The sequence below is a fragment of the Cyprinodon variegatus genome, unplaced genomic scaffold (assembly GCF_000732505.1).
Source record: "Cyprinodon variegatus isolate N-32 unplaced genomic scaffold, C_variegatus-1.0 Scaffold1590, whole genome shotgun sequence".
Lineage (NCBI taxonomy): Eukaryota > Metazoa > Chordata > Actinopteri > Cyprinodontiformes > Cyprinodontidae > Cyprinodon > Cyprinodon variegatus.
In genome coordinates, this window is record NW_015152043.1 from 61,981 (window position 1) to 81,304 (window position 19,324).

Sequence of the window (19,324 nt, forward strand, 5' to 3'; positions counted from 1 at the left end):
TAGCTCTAAAACCAAAATAAAAAGTAGCAGGAAAATTTTGTCCCTATATCCTTAAGGTTATATCCAGAGTAACTTGGATGCTTGCTATAACATTCACAAGCATTGGTTTTTGGATGTTTGTGTGGAAGAGGAAAACAGCCCAGTTTGAAAACGGGTTCCAGATTTTTTGCTGACACTGATATCAAACATTGCACAGCATTAAAGACAAACTGAGACCTGCTATTATACAATATTTGGTCCTTCATTTGAATAGATCTGTCTCATTTTCATATATTTGTGATTTAAAATGGCTGTGTGGAGCCAGCATTCCTAACCCTAACCCATATTTAAGTAATTGTTTTGAATGTCTTATTTACCTTAGCTCTGACCCTTACACATACATTACACACAAACACATAGAGACAATGACAGATCTATAACCATCCATGAAAAAGACATCCTATTGACTTAAATACAATTCCTGGAGATTTGTAGCCTCTCCAGATGCTATGCAATTGCCCCGATCAATGTATAAATATTGCTTATCTTTTCCTGTGTTTCTCTACTGCACAGTGTTTCCATTATAATTATGATCCCCCATCAAGCTGCATTTGCGGCTTTGTCAAAGTGCTACTTGTATTTTAAAGACAGCTGATACAGCTCTTCCAGCTAATTTAACATTGAATGGGTAATTCATGTAGTTGATTCCATTCTGACGATCATTAAACCTCTAGAGAAAGAAGCTGATGTGAGGGTACAGATCTTGAAGAAGCAGTAGAAAGGCAACATAAGGTGCAAATAAAGATTATGGGTCATTTTAAAACTGTACTGTAAATTCTAAGGGAATTAATCTTTACCACAGGAAATGTAGATATGAACTGACTTGCCGGAAGCAGCCACATTACTCAGTTTTCCTGTTAACATTCATTACCTTGATAACAAGGCTGTTTACATATAGTCAGAAGGACCTGTGTAGTATGGACATACCTAAGCAAGAAACTGTTTTGTTTGGACCAACTCTAACAAATTATCTTAAGCTTGGCAGACCTGCTAGCTTATAGGTGCCTATTAGCACATTTTCCAAAATAAACGTCATAATCTGGGGGTCAGACTTTAAGATGACCCCAGGATTTTCAAAGGGGTCAAAGCAATTTTTTCAAAAAGAAGTGCAACAGGGGAGGAGAGCAGCAAAAAACTGCATTTTTTAAAACATCCCATACAAAGATTGTAATAAAATGCTTTTTTACTACATTGCTGGTATAAACAGGGCCTAAGGATTTTATTTTACTTAAAAACAATGATTCTTCCCCCAAAACTAAAGTCTCACAAAGTACCAACTGGCTACTGTTTTATCATAACTTTATTGAATAAAATACTTAAAAAATAGAAACATCATGAAATCAAATGAGCCTGTGAAGTGAGTAAACACATTTTTTCGACTGTAAACAGCTATGAGTGCTTGTATTCTTATAAACAGGAGGCATTTGGAAAATTATCATTTCAGTTTAACAATTAGACAGAATGTCTCCTAGGGTAATAATAGTTCCATTTGTTCTAAAACTGTCAGTATGTGGGAGCGTCTGGCTGGGTTGGTTCTATGTGTTTTCCCAGGAGGGCATCCTGGTGGCTGCTGCTGTGCTGGCTGCTCTTCGCCATCTCATCTACTAATCACCACAGCAGCTTGAGGAGCAGTACACCAGTCACTCATGCCTGTGTATTAACCTGCCATAGTAATTCAAGCCAAATTCAGTCATATATTCATAGATATTGCCTGTGTCTCTGTGTTCCCGAATCCTGTCGCTACTAATTCTTTTGTGTGTATGCTCATCCAAGGTATGTCAAGAACCAGATCACTGCAAGCTACATGCTATGATCATTACTTTGTGGTTCTCTATCTCAGAACAAAGCCCTCTTTAGTTGTGTTGCGTCTTCAACAGCTCACCATATATTTCTCTTCAGAGCACCGGGTTATTCCCTACCTTTAGTTTTCATTACTCTTTCTGTTCAATAAATGTTATTTCACTGAAACTTTCTCCTGAGGGTACTTCCTGCATGTGTCAAAGGATTAGGGAAAAAAACAGGAAAAAAATAAACCCAAATTCATAAAGCGCTTGGTTGGAGAGACATCCCTGTGGACATTATTATGAGGCTACAGCTTACATGAACACATGGTAAGGAACCATTAATAGGACATATAGTGCAAGAACACCACTGGCTAATAAATGAAGCTATACTTTCACAGAGAAACATGCACATGCAGCAGGTCAGCTATCAGAGGTATGATAGCTTACAAACTGACCTAATAACACTCCTAATCACAAGAAATAATGTTTAAACCAATACTTCAATCTTACACATTTAGTTTAAGTGTAGCTATTAGCTTTTATTTTCATTTTTTTAAGAGAGTTAAACCTGAGTCTAAAACCTGATCCATCTTTTCAACTTCCTATTAGTGCTAAAATTGTAAGTATTTCCCCTTTTTGAATTAGGCTGACATGTTTTAGAACACCTCTTAATCAAAACCTAAAATACTTAATCTGATTAAACCTGAACGGATTGAATCCACTGTCAGAGATCCATAGAAAAGTATGAAAAATACCATTAAATTAAACAAAGGGAAGGATTTCAAGTGTTTTGTCATGGGGACAGACATAGAATTAGACAATTATAGAAACAGGAATGTATGAACACATCACAAAAGTATAAAGAGCCGAAGATGTGCATACAAGCAGGCTGAAAGTAGCAGCCCATAGACGGTTATTATTTCATCATGCTTCCCTAGCCTGTAAAACATTATTCATTTAATAGTAAATATAAATTATTATGTTGCTCTCTACTTGTGACAGTCGAATTCTATTCTATTCTATAATAAATGTTAGTCTGCCAAACCACACCTGCCAGAAAAAAAAGGCAAAAAAGGCATCATATTCATGTTTTCTGAAGAAACACATTTTAATCAACTATCTTTTGCATGTTTGCTAGAAACACAACTTATACAAATGAATTAACCTAATATACTAAATTAATATTTAATAAACGTTATAATGCCAACAGCATTGCTGTACCTGATATGCAACACCAGGACCTAATAAATGTATTTGTTCAGAGTGACTATGGCAATGATTACACTTTCAATTGTTTTTAAAAAACTATGAAATCATCAGTCACAGTTTAACAGCGAACCTACTTAAAAAGCTCAATTTACAGCATTTTACAAACCCCCGTTTTTAATCACTGTTTGAAGATTAAATGTTTTCCATCTATTTTCATACAGTGCCATATTCCCTATGAGAAAACTCTATCGTCCTCCCTGCCTTTAGTCATTTTTCCTGCAGCCACAAATATCTGCTACCTCCATCGTGTTACTATAGAAACTGTCCTCTGCATTACCTGCTCATGTTGCCTAATAGCTGTCGTCTAAAGTAGGGTGTCAACTGTTATCAGATGTATATTCTTGGCACTTTTCAAATGAATAAACCAGGCTGCCTGTGGTTGTGCTACAAAGATAACCACTTATTACCTTTAAATAGATGGCATAAAGACAGCAGGAGGTAGAGGTTTAACTTACAATGTGATTGAGTTGATGTTTTTGTTCAAGAGTGATTTAAAGATTGACAATAAAGGTGGTAACATTGCAGTATTGTAGCAATGCACAGCTGGTTTATGACACTATAAAGAAGCTGAAGCCCTAACAGGAGTAATTGTGGTTTACTGGGAGGTTAAATTAGATGTCAGATAGGAGGGTTTCTTTTTTTTTTTGTTGCTACTTTTTATTTCCCTCTGTATAAGACATAATTTATGCTGCTACTCGGTTGGCATAGAAACTGTCTTTGTCAGGCAATAGTCATGTATTTTGCAACATGAAGCATGTTTGGCATTGTGAGGGAACCAAACTATAATTAACTGTGATTTAATCTTATAAATGATAAAATAATAGATTTATTGACATGTATGGTGTGTAAGAGGATAAGTCAAAGGTTGAACTTAAAAAAAAAAGGAAATATGTAAAACTGAAAACAGGAACACAGCTTTATATAAAAAAAAAAAATCATTTTCTTTTACTTCTACTATTTAATTAAAACCGTTTCAGTTTTTTTTTTTTTTGCTCTCATTTCACTCCACAGGGGTGTGGCTACTGCTGCTACAGCTGTCAACAGATGGATACAATCCTCAGTTTAAGCAAAATTCATTATTTTAAGCAGGTGGGATGAATCAGAGGAAACTGTTGCTTTTTATTTCTGATTATAGACCTCATTAAATTGAATAAATGACTCCCTGGTAACTGAAAGGCTAAAGATTAAAGAGTGAAAAATATCCGGATGTTTTGGATCGCTACTAATGTGAAAAAAATCCTCCAGGTGGGAAGAAAAATGCATAATACTTTAAGACTTAGTAATACCACCTCTGGCACCTCTGCTTTAAAAAAAGACGCTAGGATTTTCTTCGACATGCAAAAATATGTTTGAGTGACAGTGATAAAGCAGAAGATGAAAACTATTTTTTTAAATTTCCTCTATGAAAAGAAGCAGGCTCTGTCTTCATGTCTCCGGTGCAACAAGCAAATTGGAAATACCTGAAGCATCAGCTGATAGCTTACAAAACGGAAAATGGGTTTTTATGATTATTTTTCAGCTGTTTAGTCTCTTTCTGCTAAATTTGATAACTACCCTGAAAATTTGAAAGAGCCAAATGAAATGTCAGTCAAACAGCTGTGATCTGCTCAAACTGTGCATCCACAGCTGTCGGCGTCGCAGCAGGTAAAACGAGATTTTGACGTGTTTATTTGACATGTTGCAATATCTCATGAGTGACTGTCACCTCAGTCCCAAAGGAGCAGCACTTCCCATTTCAGAGAGGTAGACATCTTATTTTAATATCATGTCACCAACTCTGTCCCTCATAGTTGTGCAGTCTATCAATCATACGTGGTGGTTAAAAACAGCAGCTTTTTCATAAGTCAAGGTAAAATGAAGAAGAAACATTTAAACAAGGTTCTTTTTTTAATCAGAAATCAAATAATTAGAGCAATTAGAAGTTAGTTAAAAAACAAAACGTGCTTTGTGTGATTTAAACAACCTCTTGTTTTCTACAATTTCTGATTATACATCTCGTTAAGCTATACAGGTCTAATATGCTGAATGCATTGTTACAATTTACAAATTTAAGTACTATACAGCAAAAAGAAAGAATTGTCTGAGCAACCTGATAGGTACAGTAGTTTTCACACTTTTTTCCATCTCAAGGATATTACCTAAAAATATATGCAATTTACATCTAATCAAAAATATTTCTGCACTCTAAAACTAATCATACTTCAGTCACTTCCCTCTGGCAGGAGGCTGCGGTCCATCAGGACCAGAACCTCCCGCCACAAAAACAGTTTTTTCCCATCTGCTACCGGCCTTATCAACAAGGCCAAGAGCCGCCCGTGACACTGGACAATGTTTCTCTCCATTCAGGATTTCTGCGTTACATTAACGCACAGTCTACTGTGTGTATATAGCTTCTGTGTATATATATATTCTATCTTATTTTGTTTTTTGTCTGCACCAACAACACCAAGTCAAATTCCTTGTAAGTGCAAACCTACTTGGCAATAAACTTGATTCTGATTCTGACTTCAACCACATCTTTCTTTAACAATAAACAGCATTTAGTGAGACTCTAGTCTGTTTCCAATTTATTCTTCATATGTTTTTCTTTCCATTAGAAACTTTAAATGCATAGCTCTGGCTTTTTAAGTCAGGATTCATTGAAACTACAGTAGTTGCAAGCTAACTGAAATGGTTAGTGGTGCAACAACATGAAAATATTAAGCTGCGATATCAAAGCGAAAATTTGCAGACTAATCTTATTTAAATAATCATAATTATTTCTAACTTTTGTTCCTGTTTTCCGTCATAATGATGTCCAAAATACAAACTTCTTGTTTCTATTTGTTCATAAAGATCTGTGGCATTAGAGGCAGCTAAACTGAATATGTTACTAATATACCAATATTGTAGCTGCATAAATTACTGGCATGGAGTTTGGATGGGGATTACCTGAAATACAGCACAAGACATACTCAAGTCAAAAGCTACCTCAATAGTGGCCAAGGTGGATTCTAGCATCTTAGACCAACTCCAGTCATGAATACCTCATTTAACTCTCAACATGTTTGTACTAGATGGTTATTAACACACAGCTCGATTATTATTTAGGCAGCAAATGGAGCTAGGGGGCGATGCTTCACCAGAAAGCTACTGGCATTGTACAACAGTGAGAATGAAACATGGAAAATTTTTCTGGTCAAAATGACTATAACAGTATCTAAAGCGACTTCAGTTCTGTTAAATTTTTCACATTTCCTAACTTATTCATTAATTATTTAATCAGAAGATAAAAGCTTTTTAGATATTCTCTTTGTTCACTATGTTCACTATTTAACACAGGAAATATATTGGCCACCAACTAGGAACCAACTCCACTCTCCATTTCCTTTGCTCTGTTCCAATACAACTGTTCTGTAAATCATTTGCTAGTTCTAACACACTGCAGTCAAAATCTAAAATATAACTTGTTAAAATAACATATTTTGTCTTAAATTAAGCAGGTATGTGAGACTCTTTACCAATGGAATAAAACAATTTACATTTAAAATAAGAAAAAAATATTGCATTGTCTTATCTTATTTTAAAAGCAACGGTTATCATTCAATTGGCAGATCATATTATTTGCCTACTTCAATTACACTTATTTTAAATACTTCTTTTATATTTAGTTTGTGCAGTGAAGGTCAGCAGTATAGCTTTACAAACTTAAGTTAGCATAATTTACTTTAATGCTCTTGAGTCTAAAGTTGGTTTAGACCATGTAGCTATTAGCTTTGGCCTCTAGGACCTTTTTTTATAACTTAGCTTTTTATAACTTAGAATAGAATAGCTGATGAGTAGATAACCTTGAATCTTCATAGCAATTTAACGTTCACAGCCAGAATCAAATAATCTTTTTACCAAAGATGTTCTTATTTCCCTATTTTATTGAGAATCACAGAGAAAAGCAGCGAAATTCAAGAAAGTTAGTTTCAAAAAGCATCAGGTCATCGGCCTTCTTTCATTTTGTGTCTTTTCTAGCATGTGGCAGACACTAAGACAGATAGAGAATGTGTTCAGTAGCATGCAGTATTATTGTTTCAGGGAATTTAGATAAAATATTAGAGATTAATGGGCATTATAATTAAAAATAATTTTACAATGAGCCGTATGCCTCCACTCCAAGCAGAAGGCACAACTATTACATATCAATGTAAGGGCACTTTTCTTTAGATCTATGCATTAAAAGCAAATAAATAAAAATGTAAAACAACCACAAGATGGTGTCTGACCTCATTGAAGTGTGCGTCCTGAGTGGCGGTGAGGCCAAAGCCACTCTGTTGGGTCTCAAACGTCAGGAGGCGGGAGAGGAGTCGCTCAGCAATCTGCAGGTCATTGCCATAGAGGCGGCTGGTAGCCTCGGTAACGTCCCTGAGCTGGTGAGCTAGCTTTTTCTCCATGATGGTGTTCAGCTCCGTCTCATTACGCTCCAGGGAATCAAGCTTAACAAAACAAAATATGACAAAAAGCATAACTGTTATCCTCAGAAATGTTAATGAGATTTGACAGAAAAAAATACAACATGAAAAGCTCAAGGTACTAAAGGTCCTGGTAATTTATTAAAATGATAATCCAAGAACATATCCTTGAACCTAATATGTTGAACAGAACATCTCATTTTTCTGTGAATGTGCTCGGTGCCAAAATGTTTTTCTTTTTTGTGGATTTTTAAAATATTTTTTTTTTTTTAGCCCAGGTGTAACTGATGCTGTCATACATCAGAAGGTGAATCTCTGTTTCTTTTCCTTACATTTCAAAAAAGAAATACCACACCAACATAGTAAATAAGCCATTCACAAATAAATGCAAGCAAATATTTGCTTTAGTTTTATTCCACTGTTGTGAAATAAAACTCCTTCTTGATTTGGTATTCCTGAAAAATCCCAAATGCATGTTTCATAAACCATGAAGACATTTGTTCTTTTAAATTGTCTAAGTTTAAAGTCTACATACAGCGATGTTGAGTTCGACAAATGGAGGCGAGGTGCAGTTATAAAGGTCTGGTTCCAGCCACCCTCTCTCCACATCACAGTGTCGGATTGCTGCACCTGTAAGAAGACAAAAAGGAAGAATTAGAGAGGTTTAAAGTGAGCTGGGTTTAGAATTGGACAGCACTAGTGTGTATGTGTACTAACCTACAGAGCCTTTGGGGCAGGGCACAGCGGCAGGAAGGTTAAACTTGGTTCGAGGCCACCAGATCCCCTGAGTGATGGTCTTTGGACAGCCATCATAGATAACTGCAAGGAGAACAGCATCAAAAATGTTATGTATCTGGAAAAAAGGCTCATGCCAAACATTAAAATGTTTGGAGTAAAAACAATTTATAGTATAGCTTGATAAATAAAAACAAGCACAGATGTTTCCCAACTTAGGTTCACATAAAACTGTTCTTCCTTCTCACCTTCACATCCTGAATTAGTGACTTCAGCAAAGGGGTTGTCACACATGTTGCACTGGCGGCCGATCACGCCAGGTCTGCACTGACACTGGCCCGTCTCAGGGTCACACGATCGTGAAAAGGAGCCCACCGGGTAACAGTCGCATGGGAGGCAGGTGTCAGAGACTCTGTTGCGATAGTGAAACTCCTGTACAGAGAAGATAAGGTCTTTCACTGACTGCACATTTAAACCCCAAAGTTATTGAACATAATGAGGGAGGTGTTTTTAGTTTATCAGCATAAACTGAGGAAAGTAAAAGAAAAGATGAAGGGACATGTGTTTAAATTCGTAATTAGTATCAGTAATAAATTATTTACAAATAGTGTTACAATTTCATGCATCAGTTTTTCTGGTGTCATGCAGGCCTAGTTGGAGGTGAAGCTTCTATGAAAGTTGGACAAACTTTAAGTCTCTAAAAAGTGGTCAAATAGCAGCAACTTCTGTGTTTGTGGGTTACTTTTAAAATATAACAAAATAGATTTTAAATAATGTCACTGTTTGCTATTATACCAATATTATAAGCAGACTAAGCTTAATAATATAATTTCATGATATTTATATATTTATAATAATATAATTTTAAGACAACTTTCTTTATTTCATCCACTAAAATCTACTGCAGTATCAAGGTAACAGGTTTTTTCTTCACTGGATGTGATGCATGTGTCGATTCTCCTAGTAGTTCTGTTAAGCTTTAGAGAATTTATTATAGAGATGCTCAACAACAACAAAAAGCACAAAACTGGTTCTTGGTGATTAACATTAACAGGAAAACAAAAAGCTATGGATGCTTCCAGCAGGTCAGGTCATAGCGCTGCTAAGCTAACAGCTCTGTTTTTCTGCCAATGTCCAACCACATCAAACTGTTTAGCAGTCCGCTCAGTCATGCAGCTACTCTACAGTATGATGAACTGCTGTCCTCTGTGTATTATCGACTTGATACCTAAATATTCTTTGTAAAATGGGATCTGAACTAAAAATAATCTCAGCTTTACAGCAACAAGAGAAGTTACAAGTAAACTTACAGGCATTCTAGAGTTCAAGCATAATTTATTCTTAGAACTGGAAGCTAAATCTATAGCTCTCATACAGTATTTGTGACATACTTAGAGAAGAAAATCATATTTTGATCCAATCTACATATTTTATCCCATTTGGAGTTCAACTCACAGTGTGGAATTTCATGTGGGAAAATTGAATTCAATCCAGCACAATAAAGGTGAGTCATTTCTGGGAATAGGACCATAATCTGATCATCTAATTACCCCTTGGTATTAATAAAGCATTTTTCAATTTATTACAGAACTTAAATATAACTTATAATCTTAATTTCCACCCCATTTTTATCTTTCTATTTCTGCTTTTAGATCACCTCTTTTTCTGTTTTTAGAGGTTCAACGATTGTCAGAAAAGAATCAACTATAGTTTTCGTCTGGAAACTCAACACAAAAGCAGCAATAATATGAATTGCTGATTAAATTAAGAGGAAGACCTATATCAGCTGGATTTATTTGACATTAAAGTACCACTTTCACAATTCTTAAAACGCAGCTGGAAGTGAGGATCATTATTATGGAAACCCTGGGCAGTACAGAAACAAAGGAAAATAAAAGCAATACTTAGACATTGATCGGGCCAACTGTGTAACGTCTGGAGACGCTCCAGGAACCATAATTTGGTCGATAAAATATTTTCTTCAGGGATGGATATAGATCCAAGTTTGTTGTTTGCCTTTGTGTGTCCTGTGTGTGTGTATACGGGTCAGAGCTGAGTTCAATATCCTAGATTAAAGATTGTGGTCAAAACATCAGATTAAATGCAGGATAAATCTGGGTTAAGCACACTGGCTGCAAACAAACTTTTTAAAGCACATTTATAAAAAAAAAAGGACAGTTATGTTAAAGCAGGACTGGATATCATATAATACTAGGTCATGGTTAGTCTGTAAAGCTGCGCAATGTTAGCATTCAGCTATTGCAAAGATTTCTTTATAGTTTTATTTTTAAGGTGAATTTTTAACCAAAGATTTTTATCTGCTTATTAGATAAAAAAAATTGCTTTAATGCAAGTTTAGTTTAAAACTTGTTTTGATGTTGCTTTAGCTACCATGTAAATAATAAATCACTTATGTTTCTTTTTTGCCTACCTCTCATCTTTCTCTATCTATACATGTATTTATATATATATATATATATATATATATATATATATATATATATAAATATATATATATGTTCATTTTTCATATAAATTTTCCATGCTCTATGGAAACAGATCCATAGGTTGCCACTCTAGACTGTGAAAGTGTTTGTATTTGTCTTGATTACCTTGCAGTGACAGTGTCCACTCGTCTTGTTGCAGTCAGGGTCAAAGCCTTTATTTACATCACAGTGACACGGTCCACAGGTGGGAGATCCCCACCAACCCCGAGGGCACTGGTGGTCAATCCTACAAGATAAAAAAAACAGCCATAAAAGAAGCAGAAAAAACAATATTTATCAGTCAAATAATACGATATGTTGATTAAGTCATTAAAAACAGGTTTTCACTAGTTGTCTATATTTCCATTCAAACATCGGGGAGCTAATTCTTTTGTTTTTTCTTTTTTTGTTTTGTTTTTTTTTAAATAGGAAAGTGAGAGATTGATCTAGGAAGAAAGCAAGTATTTACTCTCACCAAACCAAAAAAGACAAGACGCTTTGTTTGATGATTGTCTTTGATGGGAGAACAGAAACAAAGAAGAAAACACTTCCCTTACAATAAAAATGTTGATACAAGGCTTCCCTCAGGCAGAAACGTGTTTCACCTGTCAACTCATTTTATGTTATTTGTCATGATAGTTTCAGAAATAATAATAACAACAAGACCTTCTCAAAAAGACATTTCACCTCAGCAAGACTTTATTTGATAAAGGAGAAATTGCATAAGTATTGAAAAAATTACATCAGCAAATCTTCTAGCTGTATTTTTTTTTTCTTTTCAGTTTCTGACATCCCTCCCTCTTACAATGTATGATTAATGTAATCAAGGGAACTTTGCATGCAGCAATATGTAAATGTATGTATTTTAAGACATGACGCACAGAAAATATTAGAGATAATTAGAATCATTATTCAATCAACCTTCTATATTCAGTCTGAACAGATGTTTCAGCAGAAACTAAAAGTGTTCACTTTATTAGTGCCTAACCAGGTGCATCGTTATGGAAAATACTTACACTCTGATTAATTTTATGATGAAAAGTTGAAACACATACACACTAAAAGACTGACCAGATTAGAAGAAAAAGAATCAGCTGAATGGATTTCTCAGAGAAGCAAAGTGCTCAGTTTCAGGTCAAAGTCACTGCCATTGCGGGAAAGTAGGAACACACATAAAAACCAAGAGTAGCTTTTGACTTGTTCAGAGTCAGAGTAGGAGCTAACAAGACACACAAACCCTGACTGGGCTTAAATGGTTTAGACCTCAAAGTACTTCAGATGCTTCACACACCTCGCAGTCAAATTCAGGTTTGCTTGCTGAATCAATTAACCATGTTGGTGTGTGTGTCATGGGAACCTATTTCCTTATGGGGACCAAAGTCCTGGTTCCCATATGGTAAAGTTCTATTCTTTGAGTTGGGGTCAAGTTAGGTATATGTTGTTAATAGTTAGGGTAAGGGTCTGGGTTAGGCGATATAAAATTAATGTAAGTCAATGAAATGCCCCCATAAGTCATGAAGACATGACTGTGTGTGGGTGTGTGTGTGTATACCTGTGCTGGCAGTACTGCCCATAGTGATTGTCTCCACAGTCACAAATGTATCCATGGGAAGAGCTGGGCTTGCGGTGGCACTGAGCCTCGTTTTCACAAGGACTCAGGTGACAGGCATCAGTGCAGCTTTTCCCGTAGTACCCTGGGAAATACAAATGGAGACTTTTCTTTAACAAAACAAACAACAATACACAAATAAAACTGGTATTTTCAAATCCCTTAATAAGGTGTATAACAACACAGAGTTCATATAATATCATTTGAAATACTTTTATGAAGTCCAGATAACAAAAATAAGTTGCCAGTTTATACATGTTAGGAGATGCTGTAGAAGATGTAGAATCTTGCCTGTAACAACATCCTTTACAATCACATGGAGATGACAAATTATGACAATCAGGATACTTAGTTACTTATAGCTAAAAGACTTTAAGAATAAGAATAATTGCTTTTATTGTAACTGAGTTATACTAGATACCAGCAAAGTTTTCACTTATGATTTTTTTTAAGTGTTCAGCCTCTGCAGGATGTGGAACATGCATTTTGCATGGATTCGGAAATGTCTATGACAACAAAAAAAATGAAAAACAGGGTGATTAATTATGCCAACTAAAAACAGTTTGTCTAAAACTGACTTTATAGCAGCTGCTCTTTATACACACTGTGACACTGACTGCTCTTAATTTAAATAAATGTACTCCCGCAGAAAGAAGGTTCAAATAAATTTTTTGTTCCGGCATTTTAGAATATGTTTGCATATTGAGACGTCTTCATAAACTGAAACTGGTCCCAGCAAATAAGAGCTTTACAGATTTAAAATTAGAGTTTCTACTTTTTTTTTAAATTAGGATTGATTACTTTAAACTCAATGGCTGTCTGAATTGCAACACTTCTAGGAACTTAGGAGATTTATTATGTTTATGGATTAAATTTTAGGTTACTGTATCAATCAGGTTAAGGTCCAAAAGATTTTTATCCATTTTTTCAATTAGGCTTTATACAGAAAGTTATAATTAAACTGAAGTTAATTACAGAAGTAAAATAATCTAATCTCATAAAGATAATACTGCACAATTATCATCTTTTTTATTTTTTTGCTTCTGTGGCAGTAGTGGCTTGTTTTTCTGACAGTAGGCTGACAGGAAAGGGTGTATGAGAGAGGGGGAGAGACATGCAGCAAAGGACCTCAGGTAGGATTCGAACCCGGGCCGGCCTTTTCGAAGACTAAAGCCTCCGTACATGGGTCGTGTCACTAACCACTGCGTCACCTGCAAGGCCATCAATTATAATCTTATATAATAACAATAAAGGTTTATATAATCATATTTTATTTATTTTATAAATGTTTTCCAACTAAAGTTTTAAGTTTGAGAAAAAACCCAGGGATACAAAAAACAAGAACCCAGAAAACATAAACATGAATTTGTCTGAGCAAGACAAACTTCTCTCTATGGAAGGAGCCCCCAGATCTCCAGCAGCTAAAAAAAATGACTTCTACACAAAAACACTCCAAGGCACTTAAATACACGTCTGCAACACGGTGGCGTTCAACACACTAACGGCGCTCCATTCAGGGTTGCACCTGTGTGGTGTGATGAACGAAGCCATCACTCACTTCACTGTGATCCCCAGGTACTCCACACAAACACACACAGCCTCTCGTATGGTAATAGAGGCAAGCACAAAACCCCCCTCTTTAATCTAATGACTAAAGCAGAGTCCTCCATGAACACTTTGGGGTGTATTTAGAACAAATGGAATCAGCTTCTCACAAAGGGCTTCTTTTAATATGAAAACAACATAATTGGGCAATTTAGTCTTTAGAATAGTGTTATTTATAGAAACAATCAATTTTAGGATGCCAGTGAAGGTTTCTAATAAATTACAAGCAGATTGACTAAAAAGCAAACAAAATAGAAATTTGCATAATTTCCTCTTAATCAAAATATGTTTATTTTAGGGATTTGAATTATGTTTTGGGAAAGGCTTTTGTATTAACACTGATTCTATCTGGTATAGAAGTCATACTATTGCATATTTTCCGTTTGTTTTGAAAGGTGTAGGAGAACTTGCAGTTGTAAGAACATATTAAGATGTAAAGTATTTGCGATATACCAGATAACACAATCAGACCCAGAAGATTGATGCATAGTTTGAGGAAATTCTGTCGCATGAAAAATGCAGTTTAGAAATTTCTTACATGCCTCTAAATGCTTTACATTAAGCAATTACTTGCATTGGTTCTAAAGCATAGAGCCAAACTGGTTGCAAAGTGGCTTACAGGAAACAAAGTCAGTGTTGAAGAGTGGCTGATCTCAGAGCTGATGATAAACCAGATTTAGGGAGGTCTACCAGTCTCTTCCTGATATTTCCGGCCCACATTTTTTTATTATGTCAAGAAAGGAGGGTGTTTGGTGTATTTCCTTTAGATGTATCTACACCAACATACAAAGTAAAGACATCATGATCCAAGGTTTCCTAAATTATCTAAGAGGGACAGTAATCTCAGTGCATGTTAACATCTAAATTAGATTCTAAATTCCCCTTACAATTCTCCTACTAATATTCTGCTGCTTAACAAATGTTTTCCTGTTTTTGGTTAACTTGACTGACAGATAATAGGTAACTTTTACTCTGATTTAATTTCAAAACATGAAAGATGAATATATCCTATGTCATTTTAATCATTAAATATTTAAAATATGTACTATATGTTTTTCTCTTGAGTAAGGAACAATGGATTGACACAGTTTGTTGCATAAGATATTTTCAAAAGCCCATTACAGTATCTTATCAGCTGACTGATTGGTATATGTAGGGTTCTTTTAACAGGACTGTAGTAATTAAGACAAATTCTTTAAAGGAAAGAATGCACTTTTGAATAAAAAAACTTAAAAATTATCAGTATAATGAAAAATAAAAATTTTTTCAGCTTTTAACTATGTGCTAATCCACTACTATGTTTGCACTAGTAGTAAATGTTCCGGTTGTACAGATTTACAACCCAAAGCCAGTGGCACGGGAAGGGGGGTGCTGCGGGGGCTGCAGCCTCCCTCGTCATAGCATCAGCCCCCCATGGTGGGGGGCTGTGGAGTAACATAATAGTGTACTTAAAAACATGAAATTATTTATGTATTTATTTTTTAAAAGACTGTGTTTGATATGGGATTAAAATGATGGGCAGTGTATAAGATATGAACTAATGATTCATTATTTTAATATTTCATAAAAAACTAGGCTACTCCCCCTGAAGTGCTTCCACCACCTCACATTCGTTCAGGCATTGCTAGCAAAAGGCAGCAGAAACGTATTCTGACTATTTCGAGGTAGGAAATGGTTTTAATTCCCCTATACTGCCGCCGAGCATTTATTTAGCGTTATTAATTTTGTTATTTATTTCTATATGCTGTGCCTATTCATCGTAGTCCTGTGGCTGAAGAAGTCTACGCTAGAATAAGGCTGCATATCACTAAATATTATGTCTGTATTAAGCTATTTAGTGATAAAATATGAAATTAGTTTTTTTTTGTGTGTGTTTTTTGTTTCAGATATGAAATCATTCCCCATATCCATAGTCGAACGGACTTTCAAGACGTTCAATGCTCAGTTTAGGCTATATTTAGGCCATGTTTTATTCAAGTTTTCCTGATGCTGTTGATTGGGAGCTGTTGTTTGTTTTGAATGATTAAAAGAGAAGAAATAAAGTTTAAAATGTTCATGCTTTGTTCGGATGCATTTTAAATGGCAGTTTTTGGCGACAAATGTAGGCCTACGATATTATGTTAAAAACGTCAGCCACAGCCCTCAACATAATGACGTCATGTGTTTTCCAACCCAGCCATCAGCCCCCCTCGCTTGAAACAGCTTCCAGCGCGCCTGCCCAAAGCAGTTGAAATGCACCACAATGATCATTTCAGGATGACACACATATTAAGTTGGCTCTTAGAAAGACACATAGAAATGTAATAACATTAATAAAAAATAAAATAGGGCAAAGACAAGAAGTTTATACAGATTGGGGGTATAGCCTTTACCAAAAAGCTGCTTTACTCCAAATTCTTACTCTAACTTTATAAATATATACATTTAGAAGATCTTATTTAACATTTAATGAGGACAGACCCAAAGTTGAGGGCCCAAAATCAAATTCTTTTTCATGCTACAGTTTCACTGTCTACGAATCAAAGAAATCACCAAGAAATATAAGAATTGAAGGATTCATTTAGGGGAAGTTCTGGGCTGATTTGTGATGCCCAACAACTTAGACATAATAAGTTACAAGAAAGCATTCTTTATGGTTTAAAACAATGTATTGAGAACACTCCATTAAAATTAGAGATAAGTTAAGTTTCTTTATCAGTTTAGAAAGCACAAAAAGAGTATTCAAATTAGATACAACTAAAAAAGTATTCATTACTTGTTTTAATTTGCATGGTTTGCCATTAATATATTAAAAGAAGGCCCTCAGCCCTGCTCAATTCTAAATGTAATGTTGTCCATTCATGGAGCAGGCTTTGTGATGGCTGGTTCAGTCAGCACCACGGACAGCTCAGGAGGGCACACCTTAATCATCCCATTGAGGCTCAAGAGCCGTGAAAAAACATTTCTCAGCCTCTCCTGCAGTATTACTTTTTTCCTTTTTTTTTTTAGACTTCAACAGGAACAACTCTATCTGCTCCACTGGTCCTATCAGACTTGGGTCTTATCATTTCCCTCAGGCTGCAGGTGTTGGTATATTGCTGATCTGGCTCATCTGTATCTTCGAAATGAAATGACTAGAAGCAACAGTGAACTTAATGTAGTCAATTAATTATATCATGAACAAGCATATGCATCGTGGTTCATTTGGTATTAATTCTTGGAAATTCTGGCAAATTTTTTTTAATCTTATTCCAAGTCAAGATACAGCTTCAATTATTACAGATTGTGGTAGGAAAACATAGGGGTGTCTACAAATTAGCAGTAATGCAAAAAAGAACACATAACTTTTTAAGACCTGACTCAAATTTGGGGATTGTCGTGTTCTGTTTAAAACATTTGATACAAATTCCAGGTGACATTACAAGAAGCTAAAAAAACAAAAAAAACAAAAACATTAATTCAAGAAGTTATCACAGTTAAACTAAGAAGCACATAAACAGAATTTTATCTGCAGATTTTTCCTTGCACTTTAATAAAGTAAACTTCCTTTACATCATAAATTTGAATCTTTATTGCTATAAAATATTTTCACTTATACTGGAAAAGAAAAAATCAAACTTTATATACCTCTTATTTCCAATAAACATATTTCAACATGTTCTAACTAAGGTCCATGTTAGTAATTCAATCATGAATGGAAGGCCCCTGATTGTTTCAAAGCTCTAAGCAGTGACCTTGATTGTTTAAGCCTTGGGCAGCTCTTTGTTTGACCATCCCAAAATATAATTTCCATCAGAAAAAAAGGAAAAAATAAAATAAAATAAACCTGCACAGTTGGACCGTGTGTTAAATCCATACCAATATATATCTATATATGAATATATATTGGATGAAAGTCCAGAACGTGATACCAAAATGCAAAAACAGTTCACATTCTTTCATAAAGCTTCTTTTTAATCAATAAAAATCTCTCTTTCCTCCAACCTTAAGCAAACAATTTCAGCTTCCAGGCTCCATTTTTAATTCCACAGCAATGAACTGAGGGATTGTTTGATGGATTGAAGAGGCACTCACTGGTGTGTTTGCAGCTTGCCTAGCTTCTCTCCTGTCTCTCAAGAGCTGACAAAGATGTGTGAGGTGGGCTTTTGTGTATTTGTCTATAGAAAATGCAATAGACTGTATCCAATAAGCCTTTGGCCTTGGACTGCAGCTGCAGACCCACAAAGCCTTTCAAAGACATTTATTCGCTAAGAATCTCCTACATGTATTAAGTGCTTTCTGAATTTTTAAATGTAAATAAGTTTAAAAAATATAAAATTTTATAAAAGCTCATTACAGTCTGTATACATTTCACCTAGTAATTTTAGTTCTTGTGTCTTGCGAGTTCAACAAAGAGAAAGTTGAGGTATTTAATTTTTCAGTTTGTAGTTGTTGATTTTCATTATTCCATAATTATTACCACAAATTCAGGCATAAAGAAGCACCTTTATAATCATAGTGTAACAGTTTTTTTGTTTTTTTAATCCTTTACATTGAGCCCATGTTTGCATCCAATCCTTCTCCATCAAGCTCAGTCATGTTCACCATGGAAACCAAATGAGGAGGAAAAAAAGCAGAGGCCTTGACTGTCTTCAAATGCTGTTAATGACGCTGGCCTTGTCACAGCCATACCCAATATGGAGAGACATAGCGAAAGGCTTGAGTCTAGAAGAACAAAGATGTATGCATTTAATTGAAGCTGAAGTAAGTTTGTTTCTGACTTCCAGAGTCAAGGACCATATATTTGTGTCTGAAGTTATGCCCACTGGGTTTTAAAGTGTGACTCATTGTTTCTCATCTGACTTTGTTGTACCACAACAGCAGCTTGACTTCTGCACAAGACTATAATCATGATAGATCAATAGGCTGTCTGCTCACTGAACCAGCCTTTCTTCTCATGTGTTTCCAACAGCATGTTTGATGCGGCATGATTACGTATCTGGTCACAATGGAAGTACAGCCTGACTGATGTCACCGCTCATAGCCAACTCTTTGCCTGGATCTTCAAATGTGAATGAAGAGCACAGCAACATATCCAACTCATGTTATAAGTTTATACATTAAATGGGTTTTATAAAATAAAATCTGATAAATGGGCCCTTCTACATATTTAAAACTTGAAAAAAGTGTAAATGAATATTTGAAATCTAAAATGTGTAATAGATGATTACTAAGTAATCTATACTATACTATAAGTAATTCACCTCAAGTTTGACCTGTCCAAGGCTTTCTGATATCTAGAGGGGATAAAACATGGTTATATTGTCACATGGTTATATTGCATATTAAATTAACTAAAAAAACATAGTTTAAGCAAATAAATATCCTCTTTTTGTACAT

At 35.1% G+C, this 19,324-nt stretch overlaps 1 protein-coding gene across 1 annotated transcript in view; it reads right to left on the minus strand.

Moving 5' to 3' along the window:
- celsr3 (cadherin, EGF LAG seven-pass G-type receptor 3) overlaps positions 1–19,324 on the minus strand; it is a 92,119-nt gene that overhangs the window by 35,437 nt on the left and 37,358 nt on the right. Inside the window, exons 13-18 of the mRNA XM_015403898.1 lie at positions 12,305–12,446; positions 10,879–10,999; positions 8,515–8,698; positions 8,249–8,350; positions 8,067–8,161; positions 7,346–7,555 (exon numbers count right to left, since the gene is read on the minus strand). Of these exons, the coding sequence (XP_015259384.1) occupies positions 7,346–7,555; positions 8,067–8,161; positions 8,249–8,350; positions 8,515–8,698; positions 10,879–10,999; positions 12,305–12,446 (854 nt within the window). The remainder of the gene's footprint in view (positions 1–7,345; positions 7,556–8,066; positions 8,162–8,248; positions 8,351–8,514; positions 8,699–10,878; positions 11,000–12,304; positions 12,447–19,324) is intronic.